Source organism: Ovis aries, chromosome 14 (genome assembly GCF_016772045.2).
Source record: "Ovis aries strain OAR_USU_Benz2616 breed Rambouillet chromosome 14, ARS-UI_Ramb_v3.0, whole genome shotgun sequence".
NCBI lineage: Eukaryota > Metazoa > Chordata > Mammalia > Artiodactyla > Bovidae > Ovis > Ovis aries.
This window is the reverse complement of record NC_056067.1, coordinates 20418874-20435095: the sequence shown is the minus strand read 5'-3', so window position 1 is coordinate 20435095 and position 16222 is coordinate 20418874. Positions and strand designations below refer to the sequence as shown.

The 16222-nt window shown below is 39.8% G+C and overlaps 1 protein-coding gene across 5 annotated transcripts in view; it reads left to right on the top strand.

Annotated features, from left to right (window-relative positions):
* The window catches only part of TOX3 (TOX high mobility group box family member 3), a 120161-nt gene extending 108309 nt beyond the window's left edge, over positions 1-11852 (top strand). For all 5 annotated transcript variants that reach the window (XM_042231618.1, XM_012189754.4, XM_042231621.2 and 2 more), the window contains 3 exons: positions 3641-3868; positions 5456-5536; positions 9938-11852. In XM_042231618.1, the coding sequence (XP_042087552.1) occupies positions 3641-3868; positions 5456-5536; positions 9938-10618 (990 nt within the window). In that variant the 3' untranslated portion in view covers positions 10619-11852. The remainder of the gene's footprint in view (positions 1-3640; positions 3869-5455; positions 5537-9937) is intronic.
* Positions 11853-16222: the final 4370 nt, after the last annotated feature.

The window sequence follows — 16222 nt, the reverse complement described above, 5'->3', positions numbered from 1 at the left end:
TGCTTTTGTGGAGGAAATGATGCATGATTCAAATATACACAATTTGAAACAAAAACTTAGTTGCCAGTTTGACTTTTTTGCATGCCTAGAAAAAACATTGTTTCATTAAAGTTACTTATTCTAGGTACACAATTACTTATTCCTCATTTATTAATTATGTGTGGTACACCTACTCTGTGCTTGGCATTTTACTTGGTTCTGGTGATACAAAGATGTATAAGAGAATTACTGCCCCTGGGACTTCCCACTGGGAACAAATAAGAGTGTTTAAAACTAGCTTCAGATGTGATTAGTGGCCTAACTGATGTATCTGGTGTACTGAGATTGTCATTGATTCTGCTTTGGAGAGTGATTTGAGGAAGACTTTATTGAGAAGGTGATGTTTGAATTAGGTCTAAGAGAATACATAAAAGTTTGTGAGGCAGAAGAGAGAGGCCCACATTGTGCTAGAAAGAGCAAAGGAACTGTATGTCCATTTTGGGGTACCATGAATGGTGTGACACGGAGGTGGAAAGAAATGGGATTTGAAAGAAATTGCTAGAATGTGGTAGCCTTTCCCTGCTGGTAGCTGAGAGCTGATTAATTCTTTGCATCGAGGAATGGCATGAACAGATTTTCTGCTTTAGAAAGATAGCTTAGGCTGTATATAGAACGAGTTACAAAGAGAGGGACCAGAGAGAAGGAAATCAATTAAAACATCCTTTTGTTATGATTTGTTTCCTTTAATTTTAGCAAAGGAAGGCATACAGGAGGTGCCAGATTAGTGAGACATTCAAGAGAGAGAGAATCATCCATTAAGGTTTGATGATTGCCTGGAATTTGAAGGAATAAAATGTATGTTGGGTTTTAGTTTGAGAACAGCATGGATATCCGTAAATGGAGAGGATTAACCTAGGAAGTGAGGAGTGTTATTTTCTTTTCCCCCATGGGGAAGCTGAGAGTTTGGCATGGTAGGGGTTGAATTTGAGACGCTTCCATTTGAGTCTAGAACTCAGTCCATTGGAGAGCGTCTAGAATTCAGTCTGTTAGAGATGGAAGTATAGATTTTTGAACCATCGGCATATAGATAGGAGCACATAGAAGTAACCAGAATTTCTCAGAGTGGGTAAGGAACAAGTCAAGGCCAGAATATTAAGCATCATTTATTTTTACCTTTAGCATCATTTATGTTTAAATAGAAATGGAAGAAAAGGTGCTTAGAGAAGATTGCTGGTGATGAAAAGAGGAGGGAGTTTAGCTGAAAAGAGGAGAAATGTGCAGGGATTTTAAGGAGGGTTTGGTCTGTCCAGATATGTTAACTCCCCACTGGACACAGAGTGGGGAAATTTGCTTAGCAGTCTCTACTCACACTCACAAGGACTTCAGCAGGGTGAAGTGGGAAATAATAAACTCAAGGGATGTGCATAAGATATGGGTTACAGCTGGCTATGACACAATTCAAATGGATTCCTTTCACTTCGTTTGCATTCTCACTGATCTTAATACTTACCTCTGTATCAATCTGAAATTGTCATTTCTATAAAGAAAATTTTATGTAACTCTTAGCTTGTTCCATTTTTAGACAGAGTCTAGGTGTTCAGTAAAGACAAGGAATCCAGTTTATCTTTTAAGTAACTTAGCTGAAAAAAGGAAGATTAATGTTATTGTTGACTATGTCTTTGGGATAAAGCTATTTCTCCACTTTTTCATAGCCCTTTGAATCAACTATGCAAAGTTTCTTTAGGAGAATTAATTCTGAGCTTTTATTTAAACTGTGAGATTCTTCATTTTGGGTTTATTCTTAAAAGGTAATGATGACTATGGCAAGTCATAGTTGTCCAAGAAAGATGACAAAGTTTGTCGACATTTGAATGTTGTTTTGCAAAGAATGGACCTGAACTCTTATTTGGAAAAAGCTACACTGGAAATAGGTCAGGGTATTGTTGGTGCAAACAGTGCCAAATTCTCTTCCAAGAAAAGAATTGAGTTTGAGTCAATTAGAAAAATCTGTGTATATATTTTTTTCTTGTGGCTAAAGTAATATTTTTCATTGAAGGAAAATTTGGCTCAAGTTGAAGCTCTAACTAGAAGACATCTGACTCATTTGCAAGTTCAGATTCATTAACTAGAATACAAGTTTCACTTATTCTGAAAATTTAGAAAAAAGAGTGGCGTCTATGGAATTTTATTTAATTCATTGTGTGAGTTATGAAAGATGGCATTTTGGAGGAGAGGTGAAGTCTAGCTTAATACCTACTGACGTCTGTAAGCTACTTGTGTAAAGTATGGGTGTGGTTATTACTCAAATAGTGCAAACAACAGGCCCACCAAGAAGGAGGTTACTGGCTTCCTAGGGTTCAGAGCCCTCAAAGAAAAGTTACTTATCATTTTCCTCCCTACAAATTCTGGTCATTGAATTAATTTCCAAATGACCCTCTTTCAGAAAGTAATGATACTCTTGGAAAATTTGAGTTAAGATTCAAGACTCAAGACCATTAAAAGCCAATCTGTTAGTAACTTGAATCTATCTCTGTTGATTTTGCCCAGAGCTGGCTTTTAAAACATATTTTGTCAAACACTTCAGGATTCTTGGTAAAGTTAACTGCAAAATTATCTCCAATATAGTCATCATATTATAATCTAGGGGATGAGGAAGGGGATAAAACAAGGTTGATGAATCATTTCCCCTGCTTCTCTGATGAGTCTGTTATATGATTGTTGAAATTAGATGATGGTGGCAGGTGAGTATTAGAGCTCAGTGATATATAAATTTGATAAACTATGTCTATATCATTCCTATGGTTTTGATCATTGGGAATATGTGTGAGTATCACTAGGCCAGTATTCTTGTGGCAGTGTTAATTTCTATAGATAACAGTAAGCATCTTCTTATTAGTCTTCTTATTAGCCTTGGTGATTTTAAGTATCTACTGATGCTGCTCTTTTACAGGTTTTTAATTTTATGAAGAGTATCAATTTCCTTTCTAGCTCTAGTTAGAATTTGGACACTTTTACATTCCTTATTATCCTATTCTTTAGCAAGTTTTTATTATTTTAGAAGATAAAAGTGGCCTTTCCCTTTTTGTGCAAATTTAGGGATTAGAGCTAATTTCTATTTGAGTTTCTGGAGACCATTAGCAAAGTAAAGTTCTGGTTAAAAAAAAAAAGAAACCAAGCTTCAAAAAATCAATTCAGACCAATCATACTTACGATAGTATGTGTCTTTGGCCAAGGGACCTCATTTAAAATATCTGAGTATGGTCAACATCCTGAATATTATTTAGGTTTACTTCTAAAACCTCTGAAAATGTGAAATATTTTGTTTATGGGTACATATGTAACACACACATACATACACACGCACACATACATACATGTTTGGTACAAAGCGTCCTGTTTTTCATTACTCATAATTGCTATTTAAAGCATATGTTGTAAATGTATTGAAGATACTTCTGGGTCTCATTAATCAATGTTCTAAAAGCTAATCTCTTCCATCCAGTTAACACTAAGCAAATTTACCCCTCCCCCTCTTTTGATGGTGATTCATCTGTTGGTGATGGATAACAAAACCTTAAAAGAACAACCAGGGATCTGAGTAAGTCTTTCTGCATTCTCTGCAAGAACATTCTAGGCAGTGAATTTTCATCTTGCTTTGCAGGCCATCGGAGAGAAAAGAGCTGCTCCAGATTCTGGCAAGAAGCCCAAGACTCCAAAGAAAAAGAAAAAGAAAGATCCCAATGAGCCACAGAAGCCAGTGTCAGCATATGCCCTGTTTTTCAGAGACACACAGGCTGCAATTAAAGGTCAGAACCCCAATGCGACCTTTGGAGAGGTCTCAAAAATCGTAGCATCTATGTGGGACAGCCTCGGGGAAGAACAAAAGCAGGTGAGTTCAGGCAAAGACCCATCTCAGCCATATAATTCAATGTTCCAAGAATATTCCTGACACCTTTTCTGGGTGAATACGTCCCCTTAATATGACTGATTCTCATGAAATCATTTTTCTAAGCTATGGAATTAGAAAAACACAAACATATAACTCCAAAGTACCTTCCAGTTATCTGGATTTCTCAGTTCCCTTAAGGGGTGTGTGTTCAGAACCCGTTCAGAAGAGAGTTGGAGGAGATCCAGGCAGTATCCTGCAAGCATAAACTTTTGATGATAATCTTTCCATTTTAAATAATGCAGAATTTCCCCAACCCCCCGTTTGTCACAAAGGGCACCACAGAGGGGTTAGGTCCATCCTGCTTGCCATTTTTTGATCATCTTTCTGAACCCTTGTGCTCTCCTGGTGGGTTTCCAAACTTTGAAGCCACCTCTGTGTGTTTCATTATTGTCAATGAGCATTTGAAATTTTATTCCATGTTCATTTGAAAGTGTGGCCATATAAGAGGCCTTGAGTGATTAGCCATGCTGATGGGAGACATTCCTTAGGGTCTAGTGTCCTGTCTTTCCCATGCAAGTCCTCCACACTGATGCAGAGAAGAATGGCTTCCTTGGAGCTCAGTTCTCCTCTGTCTTCTCCGTGAAATTTCAATGACCATTCACAGGTGTTAATTTCACATATCCTCACAAGTTACTACTACCCTGTTAGTAGTAAACCAGAATAATTGTTTCAGGAATAGAATGGAAAACCCTTGATTTTCTTTCTTTCTCTCTTCCTTCCTTCCTTTAATCATGAACTCATTCCTACCAGCTGGTTACCTTGGGCTGATGCTCCTGTAGAATCTGCCTGTTTGTTTGCACTGAGCTCCATGCTCTAGGCAGCAGCCCCATCTTCTACCCTAGAAATGTAATCCTATGGGGCTGGCAAACTGCTGCGTCTAACTTTTAAATCCTGGAGAAAAAAAGAGAGTTGCATTTTGGTGTAACAGCTAGCCATCAGACCATTGTTTAAGAAAAGGAAGCTCAAATCAGGTTTTGTATACTGGGATTTATTTTTGTAAATCACTGGTCTCACTAATGGAAATCTTTTATCTTTCACTATTTCTGACTTTTTTTTCCTCGAAAAGAAAGGTCTCCATCTTTTCTCTTCTATCTTCACTCGCTCTCACTGTTGTTGCTGGGTTTTCATCCTCTGATTTGTTTCAGTTTACAAATGGATGTGAGGGAAAGAAGACATGATGGAGAAATGGTTAATTTTCTATAATTTAAACTGTTTGCCACACATTTCATTCTCATTACCTTATTCACTGCCTGAACAGGAGGCCCTCAGCTGTTATTCTCACGAATTCTGCGCTGCTAGCCGAAATCTTTTTCTGTTTGTAATAGTGAACATCAAAACTGTGTCCCAGTGAGGGTGGCAGGGTTTGGTTTTGTTTTAATACCTGTGTGTGTGTTTTCATATTTAAAAATCAAAGCCAGGGAGACCAACTTTTTATGTGAGTTCTGTTGCAACCTAATTTGCACAGCAGTTATTTTATGGCTGAGAATGTGTATGCTAAAGGTGGTGCTAATTGTGGTCTTTTAATAGGTATATAAAAGGAAAACGGAAGCTGCCAAGAAAGAATACCTGAAAGCCCTTGCTGCATACAGGGCCAGCCTCGTTTCTAAGGTAAAAGAGCGGCCAATCTCTGCGTTACAAAGTTGAAAACAGCCCTGGAGCATTGAAAACATAAATGCGACTCCTCAAAAAGATAGCACCTCAAATAACTCATAAACTTATTTGTTCTCATTAGAGATAACTCAAATGACGGCACGAAAAATAAGAGTTCATTCAAGCTAATGAATCCACATTGTTTCCAAAAGATTCACTGATTTCTGCATATGTTGGCTGAAGCTATTTAGACAAATCTTAAACAGCCCCCTTTCTTCCTGTCAGGGGCTGAGATCTGTGTTAATGTCCTCTATTTAAATTGAGAAGTAGGTTTCTCAGGCATTTTTGGACATCAGATCATAAATTCTCCAGTGGCTGCATTATTGTAATAGAGGATGTTGCATTTTTGACCAAACTGTTCCACATCATATAAATAAATAAACCTCATGATTATTTAAAATAAAATTATGCTCCAAGTACTTAAAAAAAAAGACACATATACATGTATTATACATAGAGTATACAATGGGCCCTGATGTATTATAAAATGCACTGGTATTCTAAAGCAAATGTCACTCTGGATTATTATTACCTTGATCCAAAAGGAGCATGAGCTGTTACCTTCTATTTTAACATTTAATTAACTTTGTCTTTAGCCTTCCTAGAATTTAGAAAGGCTTTGGGAAGGATAATGTGAACTAATGTTTTTGCTCTTGATGTATTTCCTCCGGCAAGCAGAGACTCCATTTCATTGTCTTTGTCGTGGCCTCAAAGTACCACATAGGGCCTCAGGGCATGGTCAATGGTGCTGGCAAAGCCATTTAAAAAGAATTTAGCCCTTTTTTTCTCTTTTTCACCTGAGTTGTTTCTTCTTTATATTAAGATCTACCATTGGCAGCTGCTCAGAACCAGATCAAGAGAGGTTGTCTTTGACAGTTCTTAGGACACTGCCCATTTCATTAGAAAGAGAAAATATTCATCAGGCCCACAGCAAAGCCTTTTTCTGGGACTCTGGAAGATGCACATTGAGAGAGATACTGATTCTGGATGCAGACTCACACATTGGTAGAAAACCACTGAATGTGTGGGCTATAGATGTTAAGAATTGAGGTGTACTTGATGGCTAATTAGATGGAGTGACGTGAATAGGGTAACAATGTGCATGTCCTCAAGTGGATCATTTATTCATTCAGTTAGCCAGAAGCAGGTATAGGTGATCTTTGTGCATCAGAGTGTGAATAATTGACCATACGTGGATTTAAGCCAAGAGCCAGTAACTCAAAGTGCACTCTGAAAATAGCATCTGTGATTGGGCTGATCAGGTCTGTGACTGACTTAGAAGGGATAACTTAAAAAGTTTTACTTTTGGATACTAAAAACTGATTCAGAAATGTTTCCCAATGGATAGATTGAGTCCATGGATACTGGAAAAACTATCCAATAGGATGGGATTTAAAAAGAATAAATCTAAATTCTTTAGGGGCAGGTTTGTTTTGCTTTTGTTTTTTCAATAGGTAAGTATTGTTGCTGTTTAGTTGCTAAGTCGTGTCGTACTCTAGCAACCCCATGGACTCTAGCACATCAGGCTTCTCTGTCCATGGAATTTGCCAGGCAAGAATACTGGAGTGGGTCACCATTTCCTTCTCCAGGGGATCTCCCCAACCTAGGGGACCAAACCCATGTCTCCTGCTTGGCAGGCAGATTGTTTACCAGTGAGCCTCCTGGGAAGCCCCAGGGCAGTTAAGAACACCCCAAATTTATAGTCAGAGACATAGCAGGCAACTAAAATGGCCCTTGAGGTATAAGTTTAGAATAACTTCAACCTGACCCTAAAGTGTGAAATAGCTGCTAATATGGTGATCTCGCAGGAAGCAGCATCTAACTGTATAGTTTGATGACCAGACCACATCTGAAGAATTGGTTCTCTCTTTTTCGGTCCCCATGATATAAAGAGAAATGGTGACTAATTGAAGGCCCTTTAGTGGGTTGTCTCCATGATGGTAAGGACTGAAAATCAAATCATATTTAAATAATTAAAAGAATCATGGAAGCAAGGATTTGGGAGCATTTGATTTTGGTCCTCAAGTATAACAGCCATCATGGAAGAAAAGCTTAAGTTTGATCTCTGTGTCCTGGATGGAACCATTTAAGGAGTGGGATTCCAGGGAGCAAGATTTCAGCCTCAGCATTAGCAATAATAAACAAGGGTGCATCACATGTGCTTTTAACTTAAGTCTCTGCTTTCAGAGGGCTTCTCCGGTGGCTCAGTGGTAAAGAATCCACCTGCAGTGCAGGAAACACAGGAGATTCAGGCTCATTCCCTGAGTGGGGAAGATCCCCTGGAGGAGGGCATGGCAACCCACTCCAGCATTCTTGCCTGGAGAATCCCATGGACAGAGGAGCCTGACGGGCTACAGTCCATAGGGTTGCAAGGAGTCAGACGCTACTGGAGCAACTGAGCATCCACTACATTCAGAGCCGGGAACTCCCTCCCTTGAGATGTGACTCAGCTATCACTTTTAGTCTTCAGAATAACCAACAAAATTAATCGAAGCTTAATATTAAACCATAAAGGAGTAGAACCAGCAGGTGAGCAGGAGCTCTTCAGACTCATCCGCTTTTCCATTCTCCTCTAGGGGAGCATCTTAAAGGTGCAATGGCGTGATTGCCCAGGTGTCTAAGTATAGACTTTTCTCATAGTTTCTTCCTTAAGACCGTCTTGGCAATTTTTCAATATCTGAGTATTTTAAAATAATGTGTCGTTTACATGTAGAAAACTGCATATTCTACTTTGTGGATGACGTAATGGTTTTTAAAGACCATTATGAACATCTGTGGGTTTCTTCTTAACCAAAGACTTTAGAACATGACCCTCCACCCTCAAGTCATGTGCAGCCCCCACCCACCCCATTCCCTGAGCTTTTGTGCAAAATCAGAAAACTGTCCACCAATGGACGGAGTCTTATACTGATAAGGTCTTCAAACAGAAGCCATCAGCCATGGCTTTTCCTACCTCCAGTGACTCTCCATGTAAAGTCATTCCTCAAGTGTCTTCTAATAGTAGATTTTATAAATGCAAGTAATAAAAATCTAGAAATAAACATTCAAAATCATTAAAGAGAGTAGATGGCAGCTTGATGCCTCCAAGTTCCCCTGTCCCTATTGCCCTCCAAAAAACTCTAATTTTATGAAGACTAGGAAGAAAAAGTAGTCTTTAAAAGAAGTCATTCCAATCACAGTTGCATTAGTAAAATATTTTTGTGAAGGTAATTATGTGTTTTTAGTACAAAATATATTAGGCAGTTTCTCTGCATGTTGAGTTCCAGATTGCTTGTAACAGGTTGTTTAGTCACATGAGAGTTGAACACTCTCCACTTATGCATGACGTCTTTGATAAATTTTGGAAAACTTTGAAAATATTTGGTAAACCAAAATATTTCTAAAGTTGTAAAGTTCTTCAATTAAGTGTTCCTAAAGAATTCAATTATGTTTTTCTTATATGCAAGTAAGCACTGTTATAAATTATCATGGCTCTGTATATTATATACAGGGCTTTGAAGTTTTCTAGCAATAGTCATTTTCTGGCAGTAGAGCTTGTTCATGAGTGAAAATAGCTAACATTTACCAAGTGCTTTCTGTAGGCCGGGCACTGTTGTAAATGCTTAACAATTATATATGAGTACATTTAATTCTCACAACCCCTACACAAGGTGAATACCATTAAACCCCATTTTGTGGATAAGGAAGCTGGGTGAATGGAGATGGGTGAATTAACTTGCCGCAAATCCCAGAGTTGTTGAGTAGTGGAGCTAGACTTGGACTCGGGCAGTCTACTCTCATTGTCCTTCAGAATGGTTCTTGGTGGTGATCTTGGTTCAGGGTTCAGTCCTGAACAACTGTTACTGACTCAAACATGTGCATCAGTCATCTCTCAGTACAGTAGTGCTGTGGAACACTTGTACGGACCCAAAGTCCAGGGACTTACAAAGATAAGCATGTATCTCAGAGACTGCCAGGTAACTAGCTGGGTCTTCAGATCTAGGCCAAGGCAGGGCAGCGTCACCAAATCCTTCTCACCTGTGTGCAGCTGGCACACATATACCCAGACATGGCAGTGGGCTGGCTGGCAGGAAGCTAGTAATTGAGTCTGGTACCAGGGCCACATGTCTGTCATCACCTAGGGGTAGGTTCTGAGAGAGACAGACAGTCTTTGAAGCCTCATTTCCGTCACTTTCTGTTGACCAGAGCAAAGGTGCCTAGCCAGCTCAGATTCAAAACTTGGGGAGTTGGAATCCACCTCCGGGAGGAGCTGCCTAGTCCTCCCACAAAGTGCTTGGGAAGCAAGAGTAACGCTGACCATTTTGGTCATCCATTCACAGTCCTTGTAAAAACACTCCAACCATCTCCCCTCAAATGCAGGCTGCCGCGGAATCAGCAGAAGCCCAGACCATTCGCTCCGTTCAGCAGACCCTGGCGTCCACCAATCTGACCTCCTCCCTCCTTCTCAACCCTCCGCTGTCTCAGCACGGAACCGTGTCAGCGTCCCCTCAGACTCTCCAACCGTCGCTCCCTCGGTCAATCGCTCCCAAACCCTTGACCATGAGACTCCCCGTGAACCCGATGGTCACGTCGGTCACCATCGCCGCCAACATGCCGTCGAACCTTGGGGCTCCACTGATCAGCTCCATGGTGGGCTCGGCATCCTCCGCCCAGGTGAGCCCCTCAGTGCAGACGCAGCAGCAACAGCAGCAGCAGATGCAGCAGTTGCAGCAGCAGCAGTTGCAGCAGCAGCAGCTCCAGCAACAGCAGCTCCAGCAGCAGCTGCAGCAGCAGCATTTTCAGCACCACGTGCAGCTGCAGCAGCAGCAGCTCCAGCAGCATATCAACCAGCAGCAGCTGCAGCAGCGTCTCCAGCTGCAGCAGCTGCAGCACATGCAACATCAGTCCCAGCCTTCTCCCCGGCAGCACTCCCCAGTCACCTCCCAGATCACCTCCCCCATCCCCGCCCTCGGGAGCCCCCAGCCGGCCTCTCAGCAGCATCCGTCGCAGATACAGTCTCAGACACAGACTCAAGTATTATCGCAGGTCAGTATTTTCTAAAGACAAACGCGCAGGGCAGGCTGTTGTGCCGCGTCTGGAAGAGAGTGGCCGTCGGAGGATACACCCCAGGCGGCTGCAACTGGTGGAGTCGGTGTTTGGTGATGCAGAAAAGTGTAACGATCGCGGCGGTCCTCTCCAGTGTCTATTAGATAGGCAAGAAGAACTAAACAGTGGAGCTGAAAGATCTCGAAACTACTCTGTTTTTAATAAGAAAAGCTGTGCTCTGCTATGTGATGGCTTTTTTATTTATTCAGGCTCTACCTACAATATGTGAATCAAACCGTGTCATGAATCCTAGGACAGACTGATGACTATAATAAACTGGCCTCTCTGAGTCATAGCAAATGGCCTTATTTCTCCTGAAGTGAAGAATCCCCACTTCAAGGCGACTGGAACTTCTGAAGCCCTGAAAATAAAAAGCACAGTCAGTAACTACCTGAAATCTGAAGATCCAGTTTCATACAAACATTTGTATGATGTCAATCGTTGATGGCATTTTTTTGTCATGAAAAAAAAAATAATGTAAATCACAGACTTTTGCCAAAGCTCTTATTTTTTTCCTTGAATCTCTCCAGAAAAAAAAAAAAAGAAAAAAAAATGCAAGTGATTAGATTCAATTATTGACTCCTTTTCACTTTTTACCCATGACTTCTCCAAACCAAACCACAGTATATGTTGTAACGCTATGACCACTGTTAACCCATTCTATTCATTCCAATTAGAAGAAAAGAATGTGAATATTATATTCTGTGTTTTGAGTGACAAGTTTCAAAAATTAAAAACACTGTATTTTTAAAAGGGAAATGCACTTAAATGAAGACAGTTATTACAAAAGTTAAGATTTAAAAAAAAGCAAGAGTTTTTATTATGATGTAATACTGGTAGAATATTTAAAAGGCGCATCACATCTGAATAATCAATGTAAATATTTTCTTTCAAAGTTGTAAGTTTTCATATCATGTGTTGTAAAGTTTTCATAAACGAGGCTTTAACGTAAACACTGGTGACATAAACCATTCATTGCTATGTTGCTTATTGTGTTTTTATGCTGTTTTATACTTTTTTATGAGTTATGATAGCAGCAATTAAGTTGTTTGTATTTTGCTTAACTAAAACAAAAATGCTTTTATCTTGCTATAGAATAAACACATTTCAGTAAAAACTGTGGACTGTATTTTGATGCAACAACCAGACAACTGTTCACTTTTCAAATAAAATGATATGTCAAATTTCACTTGTGGTTACTTGAATATGTAGGATATGGGGGAAATAGAGCCCATACCAACCTGTGTTTAAGCCCAGGTATCTTCTATTTTTAGCTGAAAATACGAGATGTACAGCTAAGAATATGGATTGCATGGCCCCGAAACCAAGGACTGTTAAAAAGAAGCTAAACCATTAGAAATAGAACCATTAATGGAATTCCCTGGTGGCCCAGTGGTTTAGGACTCTGAGCTTTCAGTGATGAAGGCACAAGTTCGATCACTGGTGGGGGATCTAAGCTCCTACAAACTGTGCAGTGGGGCCAAAAAACAACAAAATAAATAGAACCATTAGTAATTATTTATAATTATCATTTTATTAAGATGCAAGGGCAAGGTATGTCTAGAGGAAAAAGCAATCGCCTTCTATTTGGGGCTCAAACTAGCTGGCATTGTGTCTTTATTGCTATTAAAATGGATGGTGGATGCTAATTCTTAAGCCAAAATAATTATTTCGGTGCCCATTCCTTCCCCCCTTTTCTTGCTCTGTAGCGACTCCTCTTTGAGAACACTGTGACCACTATCCCCAGTTGTCCTGCATGATTAATTACAGCATCTGTCCTGTCAGAAGCTATAATGAAGAGGTCTTGATAAAAATTGCAAATTACCACTGGCAACAGTCTTCAACTGCTTATGATAAAATGAAAATTAAAAACAGCAAGTGTCAACCCTGACCAGAATCCTAATCTGGAAAAAAAAAAATGAGGGTGTGAGTGGTGGTATCCATGGCTACTGTGTGCAAGACATTCAAGAAATAATGGAATATGGATTCCTCAAAGTTGTTGTTGTATTTCAAAGAATATTTACTGTATGTTGTGGGCTATGAATAATGAATTCAGCTTTCAATATTTCATAATCCTCTCGTCCTCTGTATTATGTACAAATATTGAACAGCAAGAGATTCTAATTATAAATTTATAGATTTCTGGCTGTAGAAAAATTTATGTCTAAATTGAAGCTTTTCATGAGATGTATTAGTTGACAGGTATCAGTGTTCAAACAGTCTACGAATGATGCCTAATCACATCTACAAGGGGGCAATTGTATTCCACAAAGAAATGAGATGCTTACACCAGACCCATCAGAGGCAGAGCTGATGGTAAAAGATTTTCTGTGAATTGAAACTAACATTACATAACAATAAGAACCATTTTATATTCTGTTGTGAAACCTTTAGACAAATGTCTTCAAAATTAATTGCTAAACTACATGTGACAGTAATTGTGTATTAGTTCTGTAATTGTCATTTTGAAAACCCATGAAGTATTGCTCGAAAAAAAAATGTCACTAGTGATAAGACTTAATTGCAAATGAAGTCTGTTTTCAACTGTTTGCAGTTAGAAGCAGGTGTTGTATCATCTATTAAATGATTTTTATAAATCTTGGGTTTTATCACATCTGATTAAATGTTGCTAAGCCACTGACGGTCCATTTCAAGAAAAAAAATAGCTTAATTACTACAGTTTAAAAAATTAATCACCAGGCAAAACTATATCTTGAAAATGTCAAAAAGCTTGAATCATGAAACAAATTCCCCGACCTTGTTACTATATTATTCTCAGGATCTGCTAAATGCATATTATGAGTCAACTTGTATTTCATTTTGTACATAGGATGGATTCCTATTTCTGAGACATAAGTAAGTACATGATGTATTTGGTGTGTGGTTTTTTTTTTTTTTTTTTTTTTTGGTTACAAGTCAGAAATGAATCAGGGTAATGAAAAATAGGCATGAACATTATAGAAGCTGATTAGTGGGACACCTTTATACTTTCCCTCTTCAGGGGTCCATGGACATTAACGAGGCGCCCCTCATCCCCTCCTCCATGACACACACACCTTTTCTCTCCCCTGCCGTGTGCACGTTATTTTATTACTCTGGCTAAACAGGCTTTATTTTTTGCATTAACCTGTCCTGCTTTATGATGAAAGAATATAAGGAGTTTTCATTTTCTAGCTGACATGGGGTCGTTAGCTCCCAACTCACAGAACAGAAGCTTAAATGCCTTCGCGCAGCATAATTTCTGCAATACATTACCACCGGACGGAGGTTTGAAGGCTTTCTAGACAGATGGATGAATATCTCAGGTTTAAGTAGAAGTCCTCTGCTGTGTCCATTCAGACATCTGAATGGTTTCTCTCCCATTTCTCACTTCACGGAGCATTTTTCAGCACTGGACTTCCATCTAACCTTTCCTTCCCCCCCTTCCCCACCCCCTTTGTTTGGCTTTTGTTTTGCAACAGCTGTTATTATCGTTTTTGGTCAGCTGTGATTGCTGGAGGCAAAATAGGACCAGATGGTGTTTTGCTATGCATGAATGGCGAGTTAGAGGAGTTGGGATTGAATAGGCCAAGTTTGAATGGTGTCTCCGCACCACCTGCCTGCCTGAGCTGTGGCACACACATCACAGGAGCATGATCCGCCTCAGACCTACTAGGATCGGATGGGAAAGTGGGGAGCTGAGCTGGATTTTCCCCATATTTATTGATCTTCCATGCACTCACAGAATAACGTGGTGTACAGTCAATTTGAGTTAATTGGAAGTGACACAGCATGGGCGTGTAATCTATCACTCAAGAATTCTGGTTAGCTTAAAAGATTTCCTTGCTCCTCCAAACACACACACACACACACACACACACACACACACGCACACACACACAATACACAGTAATAGCAAAAATTAATGGGCATAGTGAGCACAAAATTTTTTGAAATATCTGTCTGAAGTGCTAGAATTAAGGCATGAAGTTTTGATAAAGGGAGGATTCTTCAAAATGATATTTGTATCAGTTAATAATGCAAGGTGAAAGAAAAGCCATGATGCTAATGGGTATAAAGGGCCCTTGTACTTGAAGATTATCCATCAAATATTTCATGTTTAGAAGAAATGTGCCTTACTTGAAAGACCACATAAATAACAACCAGATTAAAATTCTCTTAGAAAATATTCTTATCTAGGTTTTGTTCTTATCCTCTCAAATACGGTTCTTTTTGCTGACTGTCTGATATAACTCGGAGGATTAGCACTTTGCCTAAATCTGAGAGTTGGTGAACGGGTTTAACCCGTGTTGACTGTGACCCCACAGGTGTGTGGGTTGTGCGTGCTGGGGTGTTACCAAGGAAAAGCATAACCATCCAGGAAACGTGGAGTCAGAGATGCCGACCGACCGCTCTATTTGCCTAAGGCCCTAATTACTTAAATTTACTTCTGCTACATGCAAAACGCTATGATAGATCCCAAAGGAGATGCAAAAATAAACAGGGCCTTCTGTTGATGACTTTGTATATGTTTGAGATTTTCCATAATACAAGTTAAAAAAATAAAAGCCATCCTTAACTTTGGGAGTTTTAATTTTTTTTTCAATTGTGGTAGGGAAAGCACTCAGTAGATGATAATCAATATGCCGCTAGAGACAGAGAACACACATGGGTGGTTGTGAGGTTTTGTTGTTGTTGCAGTTGGAGAAAATTACAATTTATTTGGAAAGGGAAAGGATTGCAATTGGTCAGGGGTATTGGGGAAAGCTCCTTGGGATTATTGGCATTTAAGATGTGCCTTAAAGGTTGGGCAGAATTTTACTAGGCCAGAGATGGAAGCCCCATCCTAGTAGAAGGAGGCATCTCCAGACAAGCAGGAGCAGGAGAAAAGTCACCTGGGTTGAAAGCGCAGACACCATCAGAACAGCAACCGAGGACTTCCTGGTGGTCCAGTAGTTAAGAATACGCCTGCCAGGGCAGGGGCTATGAGTTCAATCCTTGGTCCGGGAAGATCCCACATGCCACGGGGCAGCTAAGCCCATGCACCGCAACTACTGAAGCCCTCACGCCTAGACTCCATGCTCTGCAACAAAAGAAACCACAGCAATGAGAATCCTGCTCACCTTGACTAGACGGTAGCCCCCACTTGCCCCAACTAGAGAAAGCCGGTGCACAGCAACCAAGATGCAGCATGGCCAGAAATAAATAAGCAAACAAATCTTAAAAAAAAAAAAAACAAACAAAAAAAAAAAAAACAGCTCCTAGAGGATATAGCAAATTGGACACACAGTGCTTTGGTTGGTGATGGGGTTGGGGAGGGAAGATTGAGCAGGAGAAAGAGCTAGAAAGGAAATTTGGGATTTGATTTGTAGAAGTTCTTGTACGCCCAGCTGGGGACTTAAATCGAAAAGCACTGGATGTGTCTGAGTAAGGAACGTATGATAATCAGGGTTGATTGAATGCATAAGGGATTTTATCTTAACTTACTTTTGAGAATGAGAGTATCCACTTGGCCCTAAAAGCCAAGGGAGAAAAGGAACAAGACTCCCACTTGAAAATGTATCCCAATATTTTAATTCT